This window comes from Pinus tabuliformis, chromosome 7 (assembly GCF_031772625.1).
Source record: "Pinus tabuliformis cultivar Carrire ecotype Pingquan chromosome 7, CPIR1, whole genome shotgun sequence".
NCBI lineage: Eukaryota > Viridiplantae > Streptophyta > Pinopsida > Pinales > Pinaceae > Pinus > Pinus tabuliformis.
In genome coordinates this window covers 1,869,981,742-1,870,003,564 of record NC_142293.1, presented here as the reverse complement: position 1 = coordinate 1,870,003,564, position 21,823 = coordinate 1,869,981,742, and the positions used below count along the sequence as shown (strand labels likewise).

The 21,823-nt window shown below is 37.2% G+C and overlaps 1 protein-coding gene across 1 annotated transcript in view; it reads left to right on the top strand.

Moving 5' to 3' along the window:
• Window positions 1-2,502: 2,502 nt before the first annotated feature.
• LOC149255938 (guard cell S-type anion channel SLAC1-like) overlaps window positions 2,503-21,823 on the top strand; it is a 55,036-nt gene continuing 35,715 nt past the window's right edge. The window contains exons 1-4 of the mRNA XM_089455157.1: window positions 2,503-2,609; window positions 8,981-9,035; window positions 11,122-11,895; window positions 11,990-12,021. Coding sequence (XP_089311283.1) covers window positions 2,503-2,609; window positions 8,981-9,035; window positions 11,122-11,895; window positions 11,990-12,021 — 968 coding nt within the window. The remainder of the gene's footprint in view (window positions 2,610-8,980; window positions 9,036-11,121; window positions 11,896-11,989; window positions 12,022-21,823) is intronic.

The following is a 21,823-nucleotide window of genomic DNA, read 5'->3' as shown; positions in this document are numbered from 1 at the left end:
AGGCAGAGGAAACATTGATAAAAATACGCAGGCATCAAATGCCTAAGGAGGATTGGTGGCAGTTTATGCTTCAGATTTTGCCACGGTAATTCCAGCTGTTTGGTCACTGCCAGCTCAAAGTCACTTTAAAGACAGACAGCATGATAAAGTCAGCATTGAAAGCATCTGAGTGATGACTCAGCATATAGACTCCAACGGCCAGCCAAAAGATAAAGAGTTGCGCAAATTTGGACAGCGTACCCTCAGCCGACTCCAACTGCCACCGGATCAACAGGCTCTGACCAATTTTGACAGCTAAAAGACAGGAAGTTATTACAGCATTAACTTTCTCAACTACTACACTCCAGCAGTTGGCAGGATATTAATGCAGCATGTACTCTTCATTTTAGATATTTTCTTGTGTAAACTTTCTATATATACTCCCCTTGGTAACGCATAAGGGTTGAGAATTTTCACTCTAAGGCATGTATACTGTATATTTTCAGAAGAGTTTAATACAAAGAGCAAGCTCAGCTCAGTGATTTTCTGGAAGTATGGTGTTTTGCTGATGATCTAAGTGCTGTTGCAGAATTCTTGTGCCGTCTGGTGGAATGATATGTTTTCTTAAATCTCTGTTTTGTTTTCCTATATTGTTACATGCTCATGTTTTCATCAAATCTAGCAATAAAGAAAAAGAATAGTGCAGGATATGTTTCCTTCACACCCTGTGCTCAATCTTGTTTTGCTGTAAATGTTTTCTTCAGAATTAAATGGACATGAATTCTTAAATTCTCATGTTTTGTTTAAATCTTTATTGTAAATGCTATTTAGAAATCCTTCACTGCTTCTAGGTAACATTATCTCTTTATCACTATTTCAGTATTTCAGTTTAATGAAAGATCCTTAAGTGCCTTTCATATTTTGAGCATATCACACTAAACCACAAATTCATAGCATCGTTTCTCAGACGGTTACCCAACTCTACAATTTCATTACTTTGGTAAATCAGCACACCAAACTAACAGACCACTGACTCCATAGCCCAATGGACTAGAACTCTTTGGAAAATACATAAGCACCTTGACTGAAATTATCATCCAAGCAAAAAACTTAAAACAGACCTGAACTTATAGCTAGCCTAAAATCATTACAAACAGAGATAAATTATAAAGAGAGAGCCCTCTCTGACTACAGTTTGGCTAGAAACTGTCATCCAAAGATTGGTTAGTGGTTACCCCGGCCGTATTCCCTGGGAGTCATAGGGAACAACCTGGGTGTTAACAACATGCATTTATTTATTTATTTTAATTTTTATTTAAAACAAATATCCTCACTCAAGGTTAACTTTCCATTCTTAGTTCTTTATAATATGTTGAAAAATAATACAAAAACGTGTTTATGATCACCACAAAATCCAACTTCTCATTTTGAACAACCAAATGAATTTAATTAAAAAATAATAAAATGTTTTATAAATATTTACTATTTCTTAATAGGAGTCATAGATGGAACATTAAAATTTATGTTAAAAGTAGCTATTCTCTTGTTTTCTTTTTAATCAAATTGATTAATTAAAAAATGTGATATGAACATATGTTATTGAACATCTAATTTGTTTTTGGGCATGTGGTATTACTAAATCATAGTATTGTAAGAGATTTAATATACAGTTTAAGAATTTTCATGATAAAATGAAGATGAATTTCCCTATTAAAAATCTTCTTACCTATAAATACATACGTTAAAATTTTTCTAACCTATACTAAATATGATTAAGTGATATTAATTTTTTTTAACTAATACTAATAATTTAAAATAAAATTATAATATACTAATAATATAAATAAAATTATAATATACTTATAATATAAATAGATAAAATTATGCAAACATGACGTCCGAGGAGAGGCAAACGGGTTACACAAATAGAAGAGCAAATCTGCAAATCTAGATTGATGTGCAACCCAAAACTTTGCATGGAAAATCCGGTGCAGTGTGAACTCTAAAAAGACAAAATTTTGTGCTTTGGGGTGATAAAAATAATCCATTAAGACAAAATAAAAGAGCTCATATATGCAATTTCTCTGCTTCTTTGTGATATGAATAGTCTAACCTATGTCAGACCATGTGAATATTCTAACATATTCTATCACATGGAATTCCCTGCATATTCGTAGGTTGATGCCGAGAGTCTGCTGTTGCAGTTGACCTCCATGCATATCAAGATCTCAAGATGATGAAGGATTTAACTTCCCATCATCTTCTCTTTTTATGTTGCCTATCATGAAACAAGTCTCCTTCCATGCCAAAAAGTTTTGAAGTTTTAGAAAAAGAAAATATTGATGTAAGGTGATGGAAGTAATTCTGTCCCATCAGCAGTAACAACAATTCCATCCTCAAGAGTTACTCTTCCAAATTCTTGCAGAGAGGATGCCCTAAGCCTATAAATTATATGTTTGAAGAGACAGAGCAATAACTCACAACATAGAGGACGACAACTACCACTTAATATTGCACTCTGCAATGGAAAACCAGAAGTCTTTCACGCATGAGGAGAGAAGTGATGGAATATATGTATCGGCGCACCAGGATACTGGATCTGTATTTCTGCACTTTGTCAGTGTTGAGATTCCTGTGTTGGGGATTTTTCTGATAAAATCCCAAAAACACACAAATAAACTGAACACAGAGCAATGCTCTGTTTTTCTCCTCAGGATCTTTTGCACAGGGAAGCCCCAAAAAAAATTGAGCAAGACAGAGTTTCTAAGCCAAAACAAACTTGTATTAATTTATAAATTGCTTAATACAATTTTCTTCCTCTCTCTCAGAGGGATTCACCAAAAATAAATACTCTGCCTCTTTTACAAATGATTTTTACACTGCTGTGTAAAATCTTCATACACTTTTACTGCTGTAAAAGGAGCTTTTACATTTACTGCTGTAGAATAAATTTACATGGATTTACTACTGTAAAAGAAATCCTTCACATTCACCCCTGTGTGAAATTTTCATTACATTGAAGTGCCTGATCATTCACATTACATATTCAATTAAAAAAAATTTGCGCTAGCACCATACATATCATTTCAATGCATATGCTTTACAATCTTTTTTTTGTTCGCACTACTGTGCTCTCTTGGTTTTTTTATTTGCTGCAGCTGAAACTCTCCTTCATCCCCGTGTGTTTTTCCAAGTTACCAAGTCAACACTTCAAAACCAAAACATATCACTTACGATACCTTACCCATACTTCCGTAAATTTAAAAAACAATAAAATTAAAAACGTTTACCAACTTTTACCTATGACTATGACAGTGCATTAAATACATTAAATAAAAGCCAGCGGTAAAACTAAAATTAACGTTCTGGCAGGTTGGAGTGAATCCATATGCGTTGACCTGATCGAACGCAATTCGCACACCAACCTCACACAACTCAAACGACTTTTAACGTCCGGGGAGTTGGTGGTTTCATGGTTGTACACTGGACGCGTGTCTCGTGCTGATTGTGTCGGAGCCCTCCTTACGGAAACAACTTTTTGCGAATGGTGGTGCGGGGAAGTCTGGGTGGTTTTACCAAACCACGCTGCAATAAACGTGCGGTTGAAATTAATATTTCAACACTTCCCTTTAATTTAAACTGCTGGGTTATCATTCATACCCAAACACTTTCTCAAAAATTCAAAGCTTTTCTGGTCCAGTGGCTTGGTCAAAATGTCTGCAACCTGTTCCTGAGTCCTGCAATGTTGTAGAACAATTTCTCCATTGCTCACCAATTCTCTGATGTAATGAAACCTTGTGTCGATGTGTTTCGTTCTCTTATGAAACACCGAATTTTTGGATAATGCAATCGCTGAGCTATTGTCACAAAAAATCACCGTCGCTTTTGCCTGCTCTTGGTCTAAGCTCCTCAACATTCTTCTCATCCAAACTGCTTGACATGCTGCTGCTGTAGCTGCCACATATTCAGCCTCTGCTGTAGACAATGCTACAATGGACTGCTTTTTAGAAGCCCATGAAATGGCTCCTGAACCCATATGAAAAACATAACCGGAAGTGCTTTTCCGATCATCTACACTTCCAGCCCAATCACTATCAGTGTATCCAATTAAATCTGAATGTTCTGAGACATTATATAAAATTCCAAACATTTTGGTACCTTTGGCATACCTTTGGCATACCTTAAAATTCTTTTTGCTACCTGCCAATGTGCCTCCTTTGGCCTCTCCATGAATCTGGAAATTAAACTAACAGCAAACATTATATCAGGCCTAGTTGCTGTTAAATACATAAGGCTGCCAACAATACTCTTGTACAAACTAGGATCAAAATCCTTGCTGCTGTCCTCTCTGCTAAGTTTTAATCCCATTACTGTGGGAGTGATCGCTGCTTTGCATTCTTGCATGTTAAATATGCCCAACACTTGATTTACATATCTAGCTTATGAGATAAAAATTCCTTTTTCATTTTGATCTACTTCTATGCCTAAGAAGTATCTCAAGAAACCCATGTCAGTCATTTCAAATTCCTCTTTCATGACTGATTTAAAATTCTCAATGAGCTGATCATCATTACTTGTGAAAATAACATCATCAACATATAAGACAACAATTAGCAATTTACCATCCTTTTCTTTGATGTAGACGGTGGGTTCTCCTTCACACTTGTCAAATCCATTCTCCAGTAGATAGGAATCTATCCTACTGTACCATGCTCTTGGCGCTTGCTTCAGCCCATAAAGAGCTTTCTTCAATTTGCACACTTTGTGCTCTTCACCTTTCTTCTCATAGCCTAGAGGTTGTTCAATGTAAACCTCTTCCTTTAACACTCCATTTAGGAATGCTGACTTCACGTCCATTTGGTAGAATTTCCATTTGTTTTTTGCTGCTATGGACAGCACTGCTCTCACGGTTTCCATTCTTGCAACCGGTGCGAAAGTCTCCTCATAGTCTCTCCCATATTGCTGCTTGTACCCTTTGACAACCAGCCTTGCCTTATGTCTTTCTATTTTACCTTCAGCATTGCTCTTGGTCTTGTAAACCCATTTAACTCCTATGACCTCTTTACCTTTTGGTAGCTCTACCAAATCCCATGTTTTGTTTCTCTCTATGGCATTCATCTCCTCATCCATAGCTTCTATCCATTTCTTATCTTTAATTGCATCTTCGAAATGAATAGGATCATCAACATGACAATACAAGGCAAATAAGGAATTCATTCCTTCATCATAAATGTCACTTAGATTTCTAAATTTCTTACCTCTTTCACTTGGTGTGCAAGTGCTTGAAGATGCACTTGAATTTCCACCTTCTGGTGTGCTTGGAGAAGTACTTTCATTTATCCTCAATGGTGTCCCTTGCTATCCTTGTGTTGGCGCTGCTGTTTGGGGATGCATTTCAGCCACCTCCTCATCATCTTCATCATGAGACAAACAGTTTTTAACATTCACTGTTTTCTCTATGCTTCCATCACAAGCTTCCTCCTCAATGAACTGAACATCTCTGCTGACAAAAAACTTCTTGGTGGATGGGATATACAACCTGTAGGCTTTGGATTCCTCACTGTATCCAATGAAGATACATTTCTCCCCTTTGCTGTCCAACTTCCTCCTTAGCTGATCCGGAATGTGTGCATAGGCCACACATCCAAAAACTTTCAAGTGGGTGACACCTTGCTTTCTCCCACTCCATGCTTCTTCCGGCACTTTGTTCAACACTGCTTTTGTAGGACACCTGTTCAAAATATACACTGCACAATTTACAGCTTCAGCCCAATAATCATTTGGCAAATGCTTTGCCTTCAGCATGCTCCTCGCCATATCCATGATGGTCCTATTCTTCCTTTCAGCAACTCCATTTCGCTGTGGGGTGTACCTAGCTGTAAACTGTTTGTGAATTCCATTTTCTCTACAAAATCGTAGGAATTCCTTGGAGATATACTCACCTCCTCTGTCAGTTCTCAAAACTTTAATATGCAGCCCGCTTTGGTTCTCCACAAGTGCTTTGAAATTTCAGAATTTTTCAAACACTTCACTTTTGTTTTTAAGAAAATATACCCAAGTTTTTCTTGTAAAGTCATCAATAAATGTTAGGAAATATTGGCTGCCTGCTAATGATAGATTTTGCATTGGTCCACATAAGTCTGAGTGGATGATCTCTAAGGGTGCCTTTGCCCTTATGCTTTTACCTGATGGAAAACTTTCTCTATGTTGTTTCCCCAAAATGCAACCTTCACAAAGGCTGTCCGGTTTCTCTATCAATGGTAATCCTCTTACCATTCCTTTTCTGCTTAACAAGTTTAGACCTCCAAAATTGAGATGTCCAAATCTCAAGTGCCACAACCAATTTTCATCCTTTGGCACGCTTTGGAAAGCCTCTTGGGTAACTGCTGCAATTTCTCCTTTGTTTTTCAAATCTGCCCTTATTCTGAGAGGGAACATCCTGTTCCTTGTCATCTTCACTTCAGCAATGCATCGTTTGCTGGGTGCTATATCCATGATGGTGCATACATCATTTTCAAAGAAAACATTGTAACCATTTTGAACAAGCTGTCCAATACTCAAGAGATTACATCTCATTCCAAGGACATAGTAGACATCTGCTATGGTTTTCCTTTCTCCTTGCTTTGTAAATATTTTTACCTCTCCTTTTCCCATAACAGAAATTTTGCTATCAGTTCCTAGTGTGACTTCTGATTTCATATTTTTATCTAGGGTAGAAAAGAGGGCTATGTTTCCTGTCATATGGTTGCTGCAACCTGAGTCTAAAAACCATATGTCCTCACTGTTTGTTTCAGCCATGTTACAAGCTAACAACACATTATCTTGGCTGATGTTTTCTCTAGTAACATTTGCATTTTGTCTATTACTCATATCATGTTGCTTCTTCCTACATTCACTGGCATAATGCCCATATTTTTTACAATAATAGCATTGGATATTGGATTTTTCATACCTTTGTCCTTGAGCATGATGTTGTCCTCTTTGTTGGCTGCTGCCTTGGCCTTGGTTCTGATTTGGATTGCTGCCTCTTCCTTGAGCATTTGCTGGACTGTTCCTTCCACCTCTATTCTGGCTTCTGCCTCTTCCTCTCTTGTTTCCTCTGCCTTGACCTCTTCCTCTTCCAAAAGACATCTGGGTCTTAAAGGCTTGCTCAAGAGATGAGTTTTCATTTCTACTCAACCTCTGCTCATGTGTTATCAGTGATGCATGAAGCTCATCAACTGAAAAGTTTGACAGATCCTTTGTCTCTTCTATGGTGGTGACAATCACATCAAACTTTGAGGGTAGGACCCTCAATAGTTTCTCCACAATCCTCCTTTCTTCAAGGGTTTCTCCCTGAGTCCTTATCTGTGTGACCAGACCAATTACATGTGTGAAAAATGAGTCAATGGTGTCTGACTCCTTCATGCTCAGATTTTCAAAATCTCTCCTCAGCAATTGTAGTTTTGCTGTCTTTACTTTCTCCATGCCTTGATAGGCTGTTTTCAGGGTTTGCCATGCTTCATTGGATGTCTTAGCTGCTGCTATCCTTGGAAACACACTCTGGTCCACTGCTTGATACAACAATACAATGGCTTTTGCATCCTTCTTCCTATTGCTCTTCAGCAGATCTCTCTCTCCCTGAGTTAATGCATTGAACTCATTTTCATCTGCTGGTTCTTCAAACCCATTTTCAACTAATTCCCATAAATCTTGAGAGATAAATAAAGCTCTCATGGTTATTGACCAGTAGTCATAGTTCTTCCCATTAAACTGTGGGAACTGGGTGTTAAACATACCCATGCTAGTGCTGGTGCTAGCTATTCCTTGCATTCTCAGATGTGCTTCTAAATCCTTGACTGTATATTTAAAACACTGACTGTTTCAGCAGTAACAAAAAGAAAACTTTGAGGAATACCTGAATCTTTTGCCTGAGACTTCACTTTGCTGGAGAAGATTTACTGCTGCAACAAAAGACTCCTCCCTTCAGCTTCTTGAACACCTTCAAAGAGCCTAAGCCTGCTCTGATACCACTGTTGGGGATTTTTCTGATAAAATCCCAAAAACACACAAATAAACTGAACACAGAGCAATGCTCTGTTTTTCTCCTCAGGATCTTTTGCACAGGGAAGCCCCCAAAAAAAATTGAGCAAGACAGAGTTTCTAAGCCAAAACAAACTTGTATTAATTTATAAACTGCTTAATACAATTTTCTTCCTCTCTCTCAGAGGGATTCACCAAAAATAAATACTCTGCCTCTTTTACAAATGATTTTTACACTGTTGTGTAAAATCTTCATACACTTTTACTGCTGTAAAAGGAGCTTTTACATTTACTACTGTAGAATAAATTTACATGGATTTACTGCTATAAAAGAAATCCTTCACATTCACCCCTGTGTGAAATTTTCATTACATTGAAGCGCCTGATCATTCACATTACATATTCAATTAAAAAAAATTTGCGCTAGCACCATACATATCATTTCAATGCATATGCTTTACAATCTTTTTTTTGTTCGCACTACTGTGCTCTCCTGGTTTTGTTATTTGCTGCAGCTGAAACTCTCCTTCATCCTCGTGTGTTTTTCCAAGTTACCAAGTCAACACTTCAAAACCAAAACATATCACTTACGATACCTTACCCATACTTCCGTAAATTTAAAAAACAATAAAATTAAAAACGTTTACCAACTTTTACCTATGACTATGACAGTGCATTAAATACATTAAATAAAAGCCAGCGGTAAAAGTAAAATTAACGTTCTGGCAGGTTGGAGTGAATCCATATGCGTTGACCTGATCGGACGCAATTCGCACACCAACCTCACACAACTCAAACGACTTTTAACGTCCGGGGAGTTGGTGGTTTCATGGTTGTACACTGGACGCGTGTCTCATGCTGATTGTGTCGGAGCCCTCCTTACGGAAACAACTTTTTGCGAATGGTGGTGCGGGGAAGTCTGGGTGGTTTTACCAAACCACGCTGCAATAAACGTGCGGTTGAAATTAATATTTCAACATCCTGCAGCGAGATACTTTGAAGCATTGGAGGGGCCCGGGCTTGAAGTTCTAAGGGTGAGAAGACTATGGTTATATGTTTCATCATATTATTAGTAGATCAATAAATTCAGGTTATATTTGTTTATTTGTGTAGTGATACAGAAATTGTTCAGGATCCATGTTTCTGATATTTATCTTTATTTTAATTTTGATTTGTGATGTTAGGTATCAAAATCTTTGGAGGTAGTAGTTTCTTGTGAGATATCCAGAGCCCCTGAGATATCGAAATATTTGGCATAGTAATTGTCTGTGAGGTAATAGTGTAGCTGAGATAGAAAACTTTCAGGAGGTTGAATTGTATTTTAGAAATTAGAGAAGTATAGTGCATTCTACAGTTTGTATGGAGCAGGTGATCTATGAATTCTTTGCATATAGGTTCACTGTGTGTTTATGTATAGTATTTGTCTCATCCCTACCTGCAGGTCATGGAACTTCAGGATGTAGCTCTCATGTTTAAGCTTTATACAGATAATTAATCTTGTACTTCTAGGATAGGGAGCAATTATATAATGAATATATAGTTTCATGATATGAAATCTAATGAATATATGGTTTCCTGATATGAAATCTATAGAAAAATTAAAGTGGCACTAAGAATTTTAGCCATCTCATATGAGGGGTTGACAAAGATTCTACTTTATCCAATAGATAAGTTAATTGCAGAGTCTAAAATAGCTTTCAAGATCATACAAATAACCCACTTCTAATATTTAGAATTTATGAAATAACCTGCAGATTTGAAGGTATTATGTGTATTTCAAGTTCACACAAATAACCCATCAAGTTCACACAAATAATCCATTTGACAGATGTTGAAATTAATGAGATAACCTCCCTAAGGCGACGAGAGGAGTTTCAACGAGTCTTTGAAGAGATTAGGGATTGAGATAGCATATGATGATTATGTACATTTGAGTCCGGAGAAGTGAAAGTGATGTTTATATAGGTGTATAGCGTTATATATTGAGAAGTTCTTATTTTCAAGTTTTATTTGTCAATGTGTTAAGCATGGGTAGTGGTTAGTATATATTTGGGTCAAGATAAGATCAAGTTATTAGTATTTTTTCAGTTCTATTTTTATGATAATCCATGGTATTCATATGGAATATAGTTATTTAAGGCAGAAAGATTAGAGGCAAATTGACTATTGGCAAACAATGATGTCTTACACCACCATTTTTCTTGGTTTCGTGATCCTCATAACTGGTGTTAGAGCATGGGGAATATCAGGGTTGGAGTTGAGCATGGATGGCCTTGTAGACTATGTGTGTTCGGCAATCAAGGAGGTAAATGTGCAATAATTTCAAGAGTTGTGATAAAGGCCAAGTCAAAGTATCGATTGGCATAGATATATAAATGTAGCCAGAGAGTGGTCATTATGGACGAGAAAACAAAGATGAAGTCAATGATTTGAGGATAGTGAAGGAGTGGGTGTGTGATGGGAGCGAGTGTGTGATGAGAGCCTCAGTGGTGTGTGAACAACCTAAGGGTTTTGGTCCAAGGCAGGTGTATTTCCTATGAAGTTGTAAGACCTGTTGTTCAGGCATACATGTTGCTGGGGAATACACATTGTTGTAAGGTCTTAAGACTTTGATCAGGCATACATGTAGAGTAGTGGTGCATGGAGTCATCAAGTTGTGGAATGGACACTTGGATAGGTACCAAGGTGACAGATGTACTGGTATGCTCTAGGGTGAGATGGTTGATGAATGATTAGAACAGGGTTCATCTTCCCAAGTCAAGTTTAAGGAGAAGATTGTTAGGGTGGTTCACTTAATCTTGACTAAGTTAAGTTACTAGCTGTTTTCGAGCTCCAGATATATAATAAATCAATATATTGTCCCATGATATTCAAGTAAATTAGTGTTTCGTAGCCATTAAAATCCCATGCAATTGTCTTTAAACACCACCAATTCGGTAGATTTCGTGATTTCCGGACCACCAATTCTGTAGATTTCGTGATTTCCGATTTCTTGAAATTAGATAGAATAACCCACCTATTAATATAAACATCAGATAGAATACCCATCTATTGATCTATATGTGACCTAGAGGTATGTTACTAGTTATATTTTGATGTTTTTCCTTTCTTTGCTTTCAGGACGGTGAGAAAGCTGCACTTCCTCCCGTGGATAAAAAATGGCCTTTTCTTCTGAGATTTCCGAATGCATGCTTCGGAATGTGCATGGGGTTGGCAACCCAAGCATCGTTATGGAAGGCTCTCTCCACCTCTCCCGGTTTTAAGTTCCTCCATATCCCACTGCAGATAAATTTAGTTCTCTGGTTACTTGCAGTGTGCACACTCATCATCGTTTTCTGCACTTATTTTTTCAAAACTATTTACCATTTCGAGGCTGTCAAGAGGGAGTTTTGCCATCCAGTGAGGGTGAACTTCTTCTTTGCACCATGGATTGCCTGTATGATGCTAACTATAGCAGTACCTCCAGCAATATCAGAGTCCATCCATCCATCGCTGTGGTGCATTTTCATGGCTCCTTTGCTGATTTTGGAGCTGAAGATATATGGTCAATGGCTGTCTGGAGGAGAGAAGAGATTATCAAAGGTAGCCAACCCGTCTACAAACTTGTCTGTGGTGGGAAACTTTGTAGGATCTCTATTAGCGGCTCGCTTGGACTGGAAGGAGGTTGCAATATTCTTGTGGGCCGTAGGGCTGGCCCATTACTTAGTATTATTCGTGACACTCTACCAGAGATTGCCTACCAGTGAAACGCTGCCCAAGGAACTTCATCCTGTATTCTTTCTGGTCTTGGCTGCTCCCGCCACCGCAAGCTGGGCCTGGGAGACAATTTTCGGAGTATTTGACACAGTTTCTCGCATCATGTATTTTGTTGCACTCTTCATCTACACATCTCTGGTAAGTATAAATAGATAGATCATTTTCGTTACTAAATCTAGATGTGTGTTTAAACTTCTTAAATGCCAACTATCTTTTCTGTTTTATGATGCAGGTTGTGCGCATCAAGTTGTTCCGAGGCTTCAGGTAATCATCTCAATGCTGCCACTAAAATGAAAACTGCCATACTAATTAAAAGAAACCAGTTTCGTTACAATTATAATAGGTCCGTGCATCCATTAAAATGACGATGGGTTTTATATATATATATATAAAATAAATTTTAACAATTCTATTCCAACAGAAAACAAGAATACATGGCTTTTTATACAATTCTTTTTAGGGTGAATTTTTCATTACCATATGCCCAAGAGCTTCATATCGCAATCAGAAATCGTCATAGAAATCCCATTATCTAGTTCTCAGAGGCCCTATAGCAAAATGCTCATCTGAGAAATCCTTGTATAACCAACTACTGATCCTGCAATCCTACCTGAATTTTTTGGTTTGTTTTTTGTTTTTGTTTTTTCCTCCATAGAACATTGATCCAAGCCATTATATCAACCCACCTTGCTGCAATGAATCAATGGTTTCATTGCCATTAAATAATTCCAATGCCATGGAATCATCCTCGTTTGTCATTTCTTTGTTGCTGTCACAAAACCCGAACCATGGGTTATTTTCTGTCCACTTGTTCTAGCCACAACAATGGTTGAATCTCTATCCTGATCTTTCCTTATCTGGTTCACCCCTGCTGTAGAATGAGGCGGTGCCCTTGGGGATGATGGTGTCCCTGAAGCTGTTTTTGGATGTTGCAACTTGTCTCTTCTTTGACCAATAGATTCTTTAAATCCACGTCCTTCTTTAAGATCTCTCCAACCACAACTCAAATTCTTATGTAGCTGCGAGGAGGCAGCTCCTTTGGGAAAAGGACATACATTCTGAAGGTTACTAGCCTGTTGGCAATTCTTACATCAGAAAGCTGTGTTTTCATAGTACAGGGGCTAAGAAAACACATTTCCCATCCATTAGAGCTCTATTTTATTGGGCAAACCTTTACGAAGATCAAATTCAACACATATGCAGACATAGGTGAAAATTTCTTGTGATAACCTTTCTCCTTCTATTTTGATGAATCACCCAATTAAGTTACCCATCTTTTCTCAGAACTTTGAATGGGTAAAGTGAATGAAAAAGTTGGACAACCTTTACCCATACGGGAATAAACATTGCCAACATAGTAAAAGGGTCAAAGCCTAGGAACCCACTCCACTAAAACCCACTCCACTGTCCCCAAAACCATGGACCTTAGTCAAGGTTTCTCTACATTTCCTTAAGATCTTTGAAGGCCACGACAAAAAAAACCCTTTAGAACATAATATCAACTCCAAATTTAGAGTCCAGTTTTGTAAAACCAATCTCTAAGGGCAAATGAGGAGAGCCACAGTCCATTGAAACGACATATGATTGCCTTTTCTAGGAATTCAACAGCCTTAATATTGGTATCAACATCTATCACTTCAAAAAAGGCATGGTATGTTCCACCACAAAGCCCAGGGCTGAAAGATCCTTGACAGGCAGCGAGTTGAAGCCGGGTTTAACCTTAAAGACATCTTTTAAAAATACGGTCTTAGTAGCGGAAGGAGCCCACCCTGCCCTAGCTCCCCCTTTAAGCCCTGCAATGAGGGAGATTGAACCCTCATTGTTAATGCCATAGTCTTTTAGAAGGAAATCCTCCTTGAGTTTCCTGGATTTGTAAAGAAGCCTTGAAAAAAGAGTTGGAATTCCTTGTACATTCTTGTATTTTGGCAATGAGCATTGCTACCGAGTTAGCAGCAGATATAATGATACAAAGGGTTCCTCGAGAAAAAGATTTTACAAATATTGAGAAGTAAGGTGGTTATGAAACCAAAGCTCTTTGATTTACAAGTTCTTTCTGCGGGACCAAGCTCCACATGAGGGCCTCAAGAAGTGTTGGACAGATGAAGGACTGCCCTCCTCATCCCATTGATGCATTTTGACAAACAAATCTAGAGCAGTACCATTGATACCGCACTTATCTTGTTCAGACAATTCTACAAACATTTTGTGAGCAACTTCGCAAAAGCTTCCATACGCGGAATGAACAGGTTGTTCATTCTTTTCGACAACTAGTCTAATGAACTTCTATGTTATAACATGAGTGAAGCTCCATTCGAACACCTTCCACTATCTGCCTCGGAACATCATTCCCAGCCTCTATGATAAGCTGCCCTCTGCGAAAATAAAAACCTGGCAGCGATGAAAAGACATTAGCAGGACTGCCATTTAATGAAATTTGGACCTCAGGTATAGCCACCAACATCCTTCGGCCCTTGTGGTGGCGACTTCGAACCTTATTCTGTGAAAGCTAAAAATGATGAGACTCTTCATGCCTGCCATTTTCAACATTCCTTGAGTTATTAAAGTTGGGTTTTATTTTTTTTTCCAGCAAGAAGTTGGGTTTTATTATTTGAATAAGTTGGGTTTTTATTATTTGAATAAGTATGTTTATTTTTGAAGAGTGATTTTACCTATTTTTTTTAATAATATTTTTAGTAGTACACATAAGTTGGGTTTTTATTATTTGAATAAGTATGTTTATTTTTGAAGAGTGATTTTACCCATTTTTTTTAATAATATTTTTAGTAGTACACATAAATAAATTATAGTAATAATATTCCATAGTAAAAATTGATTTATAAATTAAAAATATTTATAATAAAAAAATTGATATACATAATTAAAATATTGTTAATTAATTAATTAATATTTATTATGAATCAATAATTATACACATTTACCAACTGTATTTAATTTATATGAATGCATGACCATCAAGAAAAACAAAATAGTCACAATTCTGCAAAGACTTTAAGATAAGTCAACAAATTTGGAATAAAATATAATTTCTTATTTTCAATTTTTCTTAAATTCAAAGGGATCAATTATTTTAATATTGTTCTTTACACTATGTTAAATGTTGATGCTATCTTCGAGTATATTCCAGGATAAAAATATGGCGTGTGCTTGATTACTACGTCAGCTGGCTGTGCTGGATCACCACGACAGCTGGCTGTACTTGATCACTACTTTTCTCGGAATTAAAACGATATGAAAAATAGTGTCTAAAATATCTCTGTGCTTTGTCATTAATTTATCTGGCTCTGCATATTACAGTAGAATGGTAAAATGAAATGATATCTCTGTGCTTGGTCATTAATTTATCTGGCTCTGCATATTACAGTAGAATGGTAAAATGAAATGATATTTTAAAGTTTATGAGAATAAAATAGTCTATGAAATTATTAGTTTTCTGTTTTCAATTTTTTTTATAATTTAATTTTTTCCTGAGTTAAATTGATAATAAGCTAGCCTTCCAAACGTAAAACTGCTTCTGCTTGGCTAAGAGCTCGTCTTCCTCGGACGTAAGGAAACAGGTTAACGGCCCAAGACCCAGAGGCATCTGGCAGGAGTGAAAGCCTGCTCCCTTACGGACCACCAGCGGGTTATTACAGGTGGCGTGGTTTTCCTTGATAACGGTGATGAGTCAAATCGACATTCGCGGATAGCAGCGAGAGATGGTTGTCCTCACTGTTGGTTTGACACCTGAGTTTGATAGGTTTTGCCACCTTCGGAAGAAAAAAGCTAGCCTTCCAACAATCTTTTCACTGAAAAAATACTAAATCTATACTTTGTCATAAATTTACTTGGCTTTACACATTACCCTTAAATCATCCCTCTACGTTTTTTTTTTTTCACCCTAGGGTGCGATTTGAAGAATAATGTACAAATTATGTATATGAAACTATAAAACTAAATTTAAAGGAATAACAAAACATAAACAAGGGAGGCTGCGAGGCAGCAAGTCCCTGCATTGAGAACCGAACTAGACGCTGATTCTGTCAAACTGAATTGGTCATCCTGCAAAACCTAGCCGGCCTTGCCAGGGAGGCTGCGAGGCAGCAAGTCCCTGCATTGAGAACCGAACTAGATGTTGATTCTGTCAAACTGAATTGGTCATCCTGTAAAACCTAGCCGGCCTTGCCACAGTTGCTTCTAGCTGATAGCTTTGTGACTGGTCCTGGGGATGCTACTGGTGCTTTCATTCGGTCAAATGCACCTGCATTGAGTAGGCTCAGTTAAGATCCAATGCAAAACCTAGCCGGCCTTGCCACAGTTGCTTCCTGAGCAGATTTAAGTGCCTGCATTGAGTAGGTTCAGCCTGAGAATGCACTTGAGAATGCACCTGCATTGAGTAGGCTCAGTTAACATCCAATGCACAGTTTTGATACCAGAGTTCAAAATACGACTGCCAAGATAAAAAAGAATTTCTCAGACATAGGAAACATGATGACGACTAAGTGTTCGATGCAATATTATGTTTAGTGATGCAATGCAACTACAAGTCACAGAATCATAATATGTCTACTGAGCTGCTCAGACTGCTTATGTCAGTTAACATCGAATGCACAGTGTTGACACCAGAGTTCAAAATACCACTGCCAAGATAAAAAAGAACCTGTTGTACGTTAGGATCAGTCATTGTAAATGTATATCAATCCACTGACCAATCAAAGACAACTTAACCTAGGCTTGTTATTATGATATTAAGTATGGCCAAGTTCTGCAATCCAAATGCCCAATACTGCATAATCAAACTAATGATCAAGAATATCAGTCCACTGTACCACTGTAGCTAACTAAGTGCTAGGTCTTGGAGTTTTTTTGCTGCCATTGCCTTCTTGGACTCTAAAGACTTAATAAAATAGAGCTGTACTTTTCTCAGTCAAGTGGGACTATATTCTGTCATACTGAATTGGGAACACTTTTGCAGAGAAAGTGAAGGTGCCACTCCTGCATGCTAGCTTTTTTGATACCAGACTTCAAAATACCACTGCCAAGCAGAGAACGCCTTTATGGTTATCCCCAGTCGATTGAAGGTTGACTGAACAGGATAATGTTTAAACAATTTTCTCAGGCATATAAATTTTCTTTGTATTTCCTCAACGAGGAAGTATTGTCTCCAGGTGTTCTTATCGTTTGAGGATCCAAGGAGATTCCTATAAATCATATTATGAAGTCATAGTTAGAATATGATCATATATAAATCAGATATTGAAACAGAGCATGTCATTTGAAACAGAGAGTTATTGTTTGTAATCATGTGAAGATTTAGAGTTGCAGAACAAATTAATTGTGAAACAGAGAATGTGCTTGACTTTGTAGACTTTGTAAAATTGGTAATACCATTGTCACTTATAACAGGATATAGAACAGGAAGTGATTATGTGTACCTTTGGGACTGCGAAGGTCTACTGAGCTGAGCTGTCAGTTAACATCCAATGCACAGTTTTGATACCAGAGTTCAATATTATGTTTAGTGATGCAATGCAACTACAAGTCACAGAATCATAATAGCAAGTTGAACAATGAAAATGGATATAGAACAGGAAGTGATTGTGTGTACCTTTGGGACTGCAACTGTCTACTGAGCTGCTGAGACTGCTTATGTCAGTTAACATCCAATGCACAGTTTTGATACCAGAGTTCAAAATACCACTGCCATCTTTTCTTAGTCAAGTGGGACTATATATTTTACTGAGCGAAGGGCGGGCAAGATAGTGATGTGAGAGCCGCTGGGACTGGTTCTGAAATTGGCATACAACCATCAGCAAGTTGATTGCACCCTGACAGAAATTTGAATTAATTTCTGGTCTTTCACTGCATCCTCTTTAATACAATACAACCACACTAGCACTTTCTGTAAAATTCATTTCATAACAAGGAATATAATTTCCCAATCAAATAATGATGACCAGTTAAAGGGGAAACACCAGTATAACAAAGCCAGTAGTAAAGGCTTTTTTGTGATTTGTCAATAAAAGAAAAGCACTACAGGAATGCCAGAAATCATGTACAAACCTCACGAATTTCTAATGTAGGCATGTGCGGAAGGAAATCATTCCCCACAAAAACTTCATGTCACACTCCAAGTACTCTCGCAAGGTCCAGATGTTGAGAAACTGCTCAATTATTAGCATAATGGCATATGGCAGTAGACTTACTGTAATGAAATCCCTATCCTATGGGTGAAAGAATGTCTACTGTTCAAAATATATAGTAAATATAGCAATTTGTAAGTTTCAATCTTTCTAGTAAACCTGATAGGGTTTTTTAGGAACAGGACTCTGTTCATTGCCGTCCTCATCCAATTCTCCTGGATTTCCTTCACAATTAGCTGTCAAATGACCAACCTGACCACAAAGGTAGCATTTTTCTTGCTGACCAGGGAAAGTGATGACCTGTATCATCACCACAGGTATATACTCAGAGGCAGAGCTATCTCTTACATAGTAATCCCAGAATATCCGGAAACAAAATATCAGTGTTTGTGTTGCAAAGAAGTCAACAACCTCTCTTATAATTGAGAAGTGGATTTCATGAGTTGCCAATGCCAGCATAATTAAATCTGCGTCCTGGAGTTGCAAAAGCAACTTTTAAAATCATACAGATTATACACAAAAGTTAATGTATGTTATCAAATAAAATCATCATTAGCTAAATGAAGAGATACCATAAGTCTTAGTAAAATATCAAGCAATTAACCTAAAATACCACATGTTAGGTTCAAGCAACGCCATTCTTTTTAGAAATCAGAGCACTTACTAATCCATACAAGCAGTGACACATATTTGGATTGAAACCAGGGAGGTTTCTTTGGAGACGAATATAGGACATGACTTTGTGTTCCCCCTCACCAGGAACATTTGCATCAGACACTATAACCTTCAAGATTGAATTAAAAAAAGCAGTTCAACACACATCAGAGATGAAATGTAGAAACGAATCACAATTATATGAATTAGTCATGAAAGGCAAACAAGATTACAAGACATCAACAATTCTAGCTTCCTAAAAAAGATGAAAGTTACTTTTAAGATTATGCGGTAACATATCAATACTGCCTTGGGAAATGAAGGATAATGCAAACCTTTATTTTCTGCCATCCCAGGTCATTGTTTAATCTTAAATGTACATAGTACTACATAGCTATAGACAGTGTGGCCATAAATTTTGTCCTAGGGGTAATGACATTTGAGTCATGGACTTCTGATTTCTCTTTTAAGGCCATAACTTTACCTTCTGCCTCAAACTCTTTTCTCAATCTTTCTTCTTCTGTACTCTGAAAAATGCACAATGTAAATCAGAAACGTTGAATTTCTACTTGAATCTTATTTAAGACAACTTGCTTTGAAGGGGTATGAAGTAGTTCTTCAATAGCAGACAAACTTATTGCTTCAGCTACATCTTTTGCAACACAAAAACGTTGTGCAACACCATGTACAGTTACAGAAAGTCAGTGCTCAGTAAAAGTTTACCAAAAGATGTGAACATTAAATATTTAATGTCAAATATTAAAGGTGGAGTACTTAAGGTAACTAACTCAATTACCAATTGCCATGTACAAAAGCTTCCTTGGCCTCACTATTAAAAATAAGCGGTCTATGTAGTCAAACATGTTCTTAGAAACTTCATCATATGTTGATGGAGCAGGCTACCAGTAACACAGATAAGATATAAGTGTTTTTCAGATATAAGAGAGCTTTGATCTTGCATTGAAACACTTTCAAAAAGGTAACGTGGCTATCTAAGCTATGAAAAGGGCCACTGGTTCATATACCCTTGCTTCTCCTGCCTTTTTGTCGAATCAATTAATTAACTACTAAGTCATTCAACCAAATGATGATTATATGCCTGTGATTTCTTGTTTACCTATCCCTTATGGTTTCAGCTACAGGAATCAAAACGAAAACATGCAACTGTAACAAGGGAATTTTACCATGACCCTCACAGCATGATATCTCAACAATGCAACAATCAAGTCATTGCTACCATTCACCTAGTTTGTCTTTTGATAGTGAAAACAAAGTTGCTGCCAGTAAAACATCTTTACAAGAGAGCCTAATTATTACAAGAACAAGAACATTAGTTGTAACCCTTAAATGTGCATCTGAAAGTCACTCTATACATCAACTGTGTTTATGAAGCCATCTAGGAGATGAGGCACTCCTAGAGTGTACTTCAGATTAGAGAGAAATACACCATGAAAACTGAAAAAGTCAAATCCTACAGAGGGTAAAATATGTCAATCTGTATGCACAATGACATCCGAACTATCCAACAGAAAGCTACTTTGTACAACATCAGCAACGTCTTCTAGATATTTTTCATATGTCAGATTTGTTAAAGATGGACAAAGTTCTAGTAGCAAATTGTCTTTTAGAATGCACTTGTACTGAACATTTGCCTCTGTTTGGATAATGCAATGCAATTGTAAACTGTGGTTAACTCTTCGCATGTGGAACAATTAAGTTGATCCGTGAAAACTGTTCCAAATGTATCTGCGGGAAGAGAGCAATTGTTGCAGATTGTAACAAAAGGTTCTGCACGTATATTTGCTATCGTCAACATTCCTTTAACCTGGTTCATGTTTCAGTACAATTTTAGCGTTAGATATGTAATAAAAAATGCTAGGAGGACGTTAAATGAAGGAGCATAATTTAGGAGAACAACAAATAAAGAATTAGAATTTATATTTTGTGGACTATGAAACAACCTTTGTTGTTGACACAGTTAGTTTGCTCAGGTCTGCAAGTACTCTGTTTGAAGTGACGGCTGTAATGAAGGTGGATTTGCAAGTGCGTAGTGATCCATGTTCTTTTCTTCTGACAACATTTCGAAACAACATCATTGGTGCTTCTTGTTTCGAAATTTTTTTTTGTATGGATTTGAAAATTGATTGAAATGTACTGAAAAGATAAACCTCAATTGCAAAATGTACTAGTCCCTGCCTTGAGCAGGAAGTATGAGAAGTATCCACAATCTCTCAACGCATGTAAAAGAACATTATACGCTGCAACAGTTTATATAGATACAACTCATAAATTAGTCTGTTTTGAGAGCCATGGAACAAACTTTCTGAATGTTCTTGACTCTAGCAACAAGATAAGAAGGGTGGAATAAGCTTGGATTATTATCTCCGATTTCCCAGTCATCTGCATTTTTCCAGCGCTGCACCTCTAGTAAAAAAATTGATAAACATCCGAATTAAAGCCGATATTCAACGCGGAATTATGTTGTTATTAATTGATCACATGACATAACATCATAAAGTGAACGTGCCCTAAAGTGAGCATGATATGATGGCCAAAAGACTAGTGGGAGTTCCAGAAAAATAAAAACTATGTTATAGGATTTGACGAGATCTAAAAACATTCAAAAATTAAAAAAGGACCAAAATGGATAGCTAGAGCTAAACCACTCGTTAAAGAAAGTGTTGGCTCTCATTACATTAATAATGTTTTGGATGAAGCAAAGAAAGTGACTGCCCATGAAAGAGCTGTGTGTAAAGCATGCTTAATGAGAACACTTCCCAAAGAGTATCGATTGATAACATTCTTATGCAAATCCAAGTCAAACAATGCCCATGCCCACAAAGCTAGTTCCTCTCAGCTTTTAAAGCTTACTCAAAAGGCATATCAGTCGTGGAAGTCTTCAACAACATGGAGAGAAGCTTCAAATGGCATCACTTGTGATATTTTTATTGATGGGTTATGCAAGGTGGGATTATGGATAGATAAATAAAGTATTTGAATTTTCGAAAATTCTCCAGTAAATATCTGAGAAACCGACGACCTACAATGCACCTGCTCCAGATCAACAGAGTTCCGATAGGTCTACATGCTCAAAGGATAAGTGGTAGGGAACCATCGGGTAATTGTATTTCAAAACCATCTATTTCCAGGTCAACGACCAACGTTCATTATGACGGTAACCCCAACTGCAAAAGGTAAACCTATGGTCCAGCCTCTTTCGCCTCGGGAAGAGGCCAAATAAGATGGCAAATATGGTCACTTTTCAAAACTTT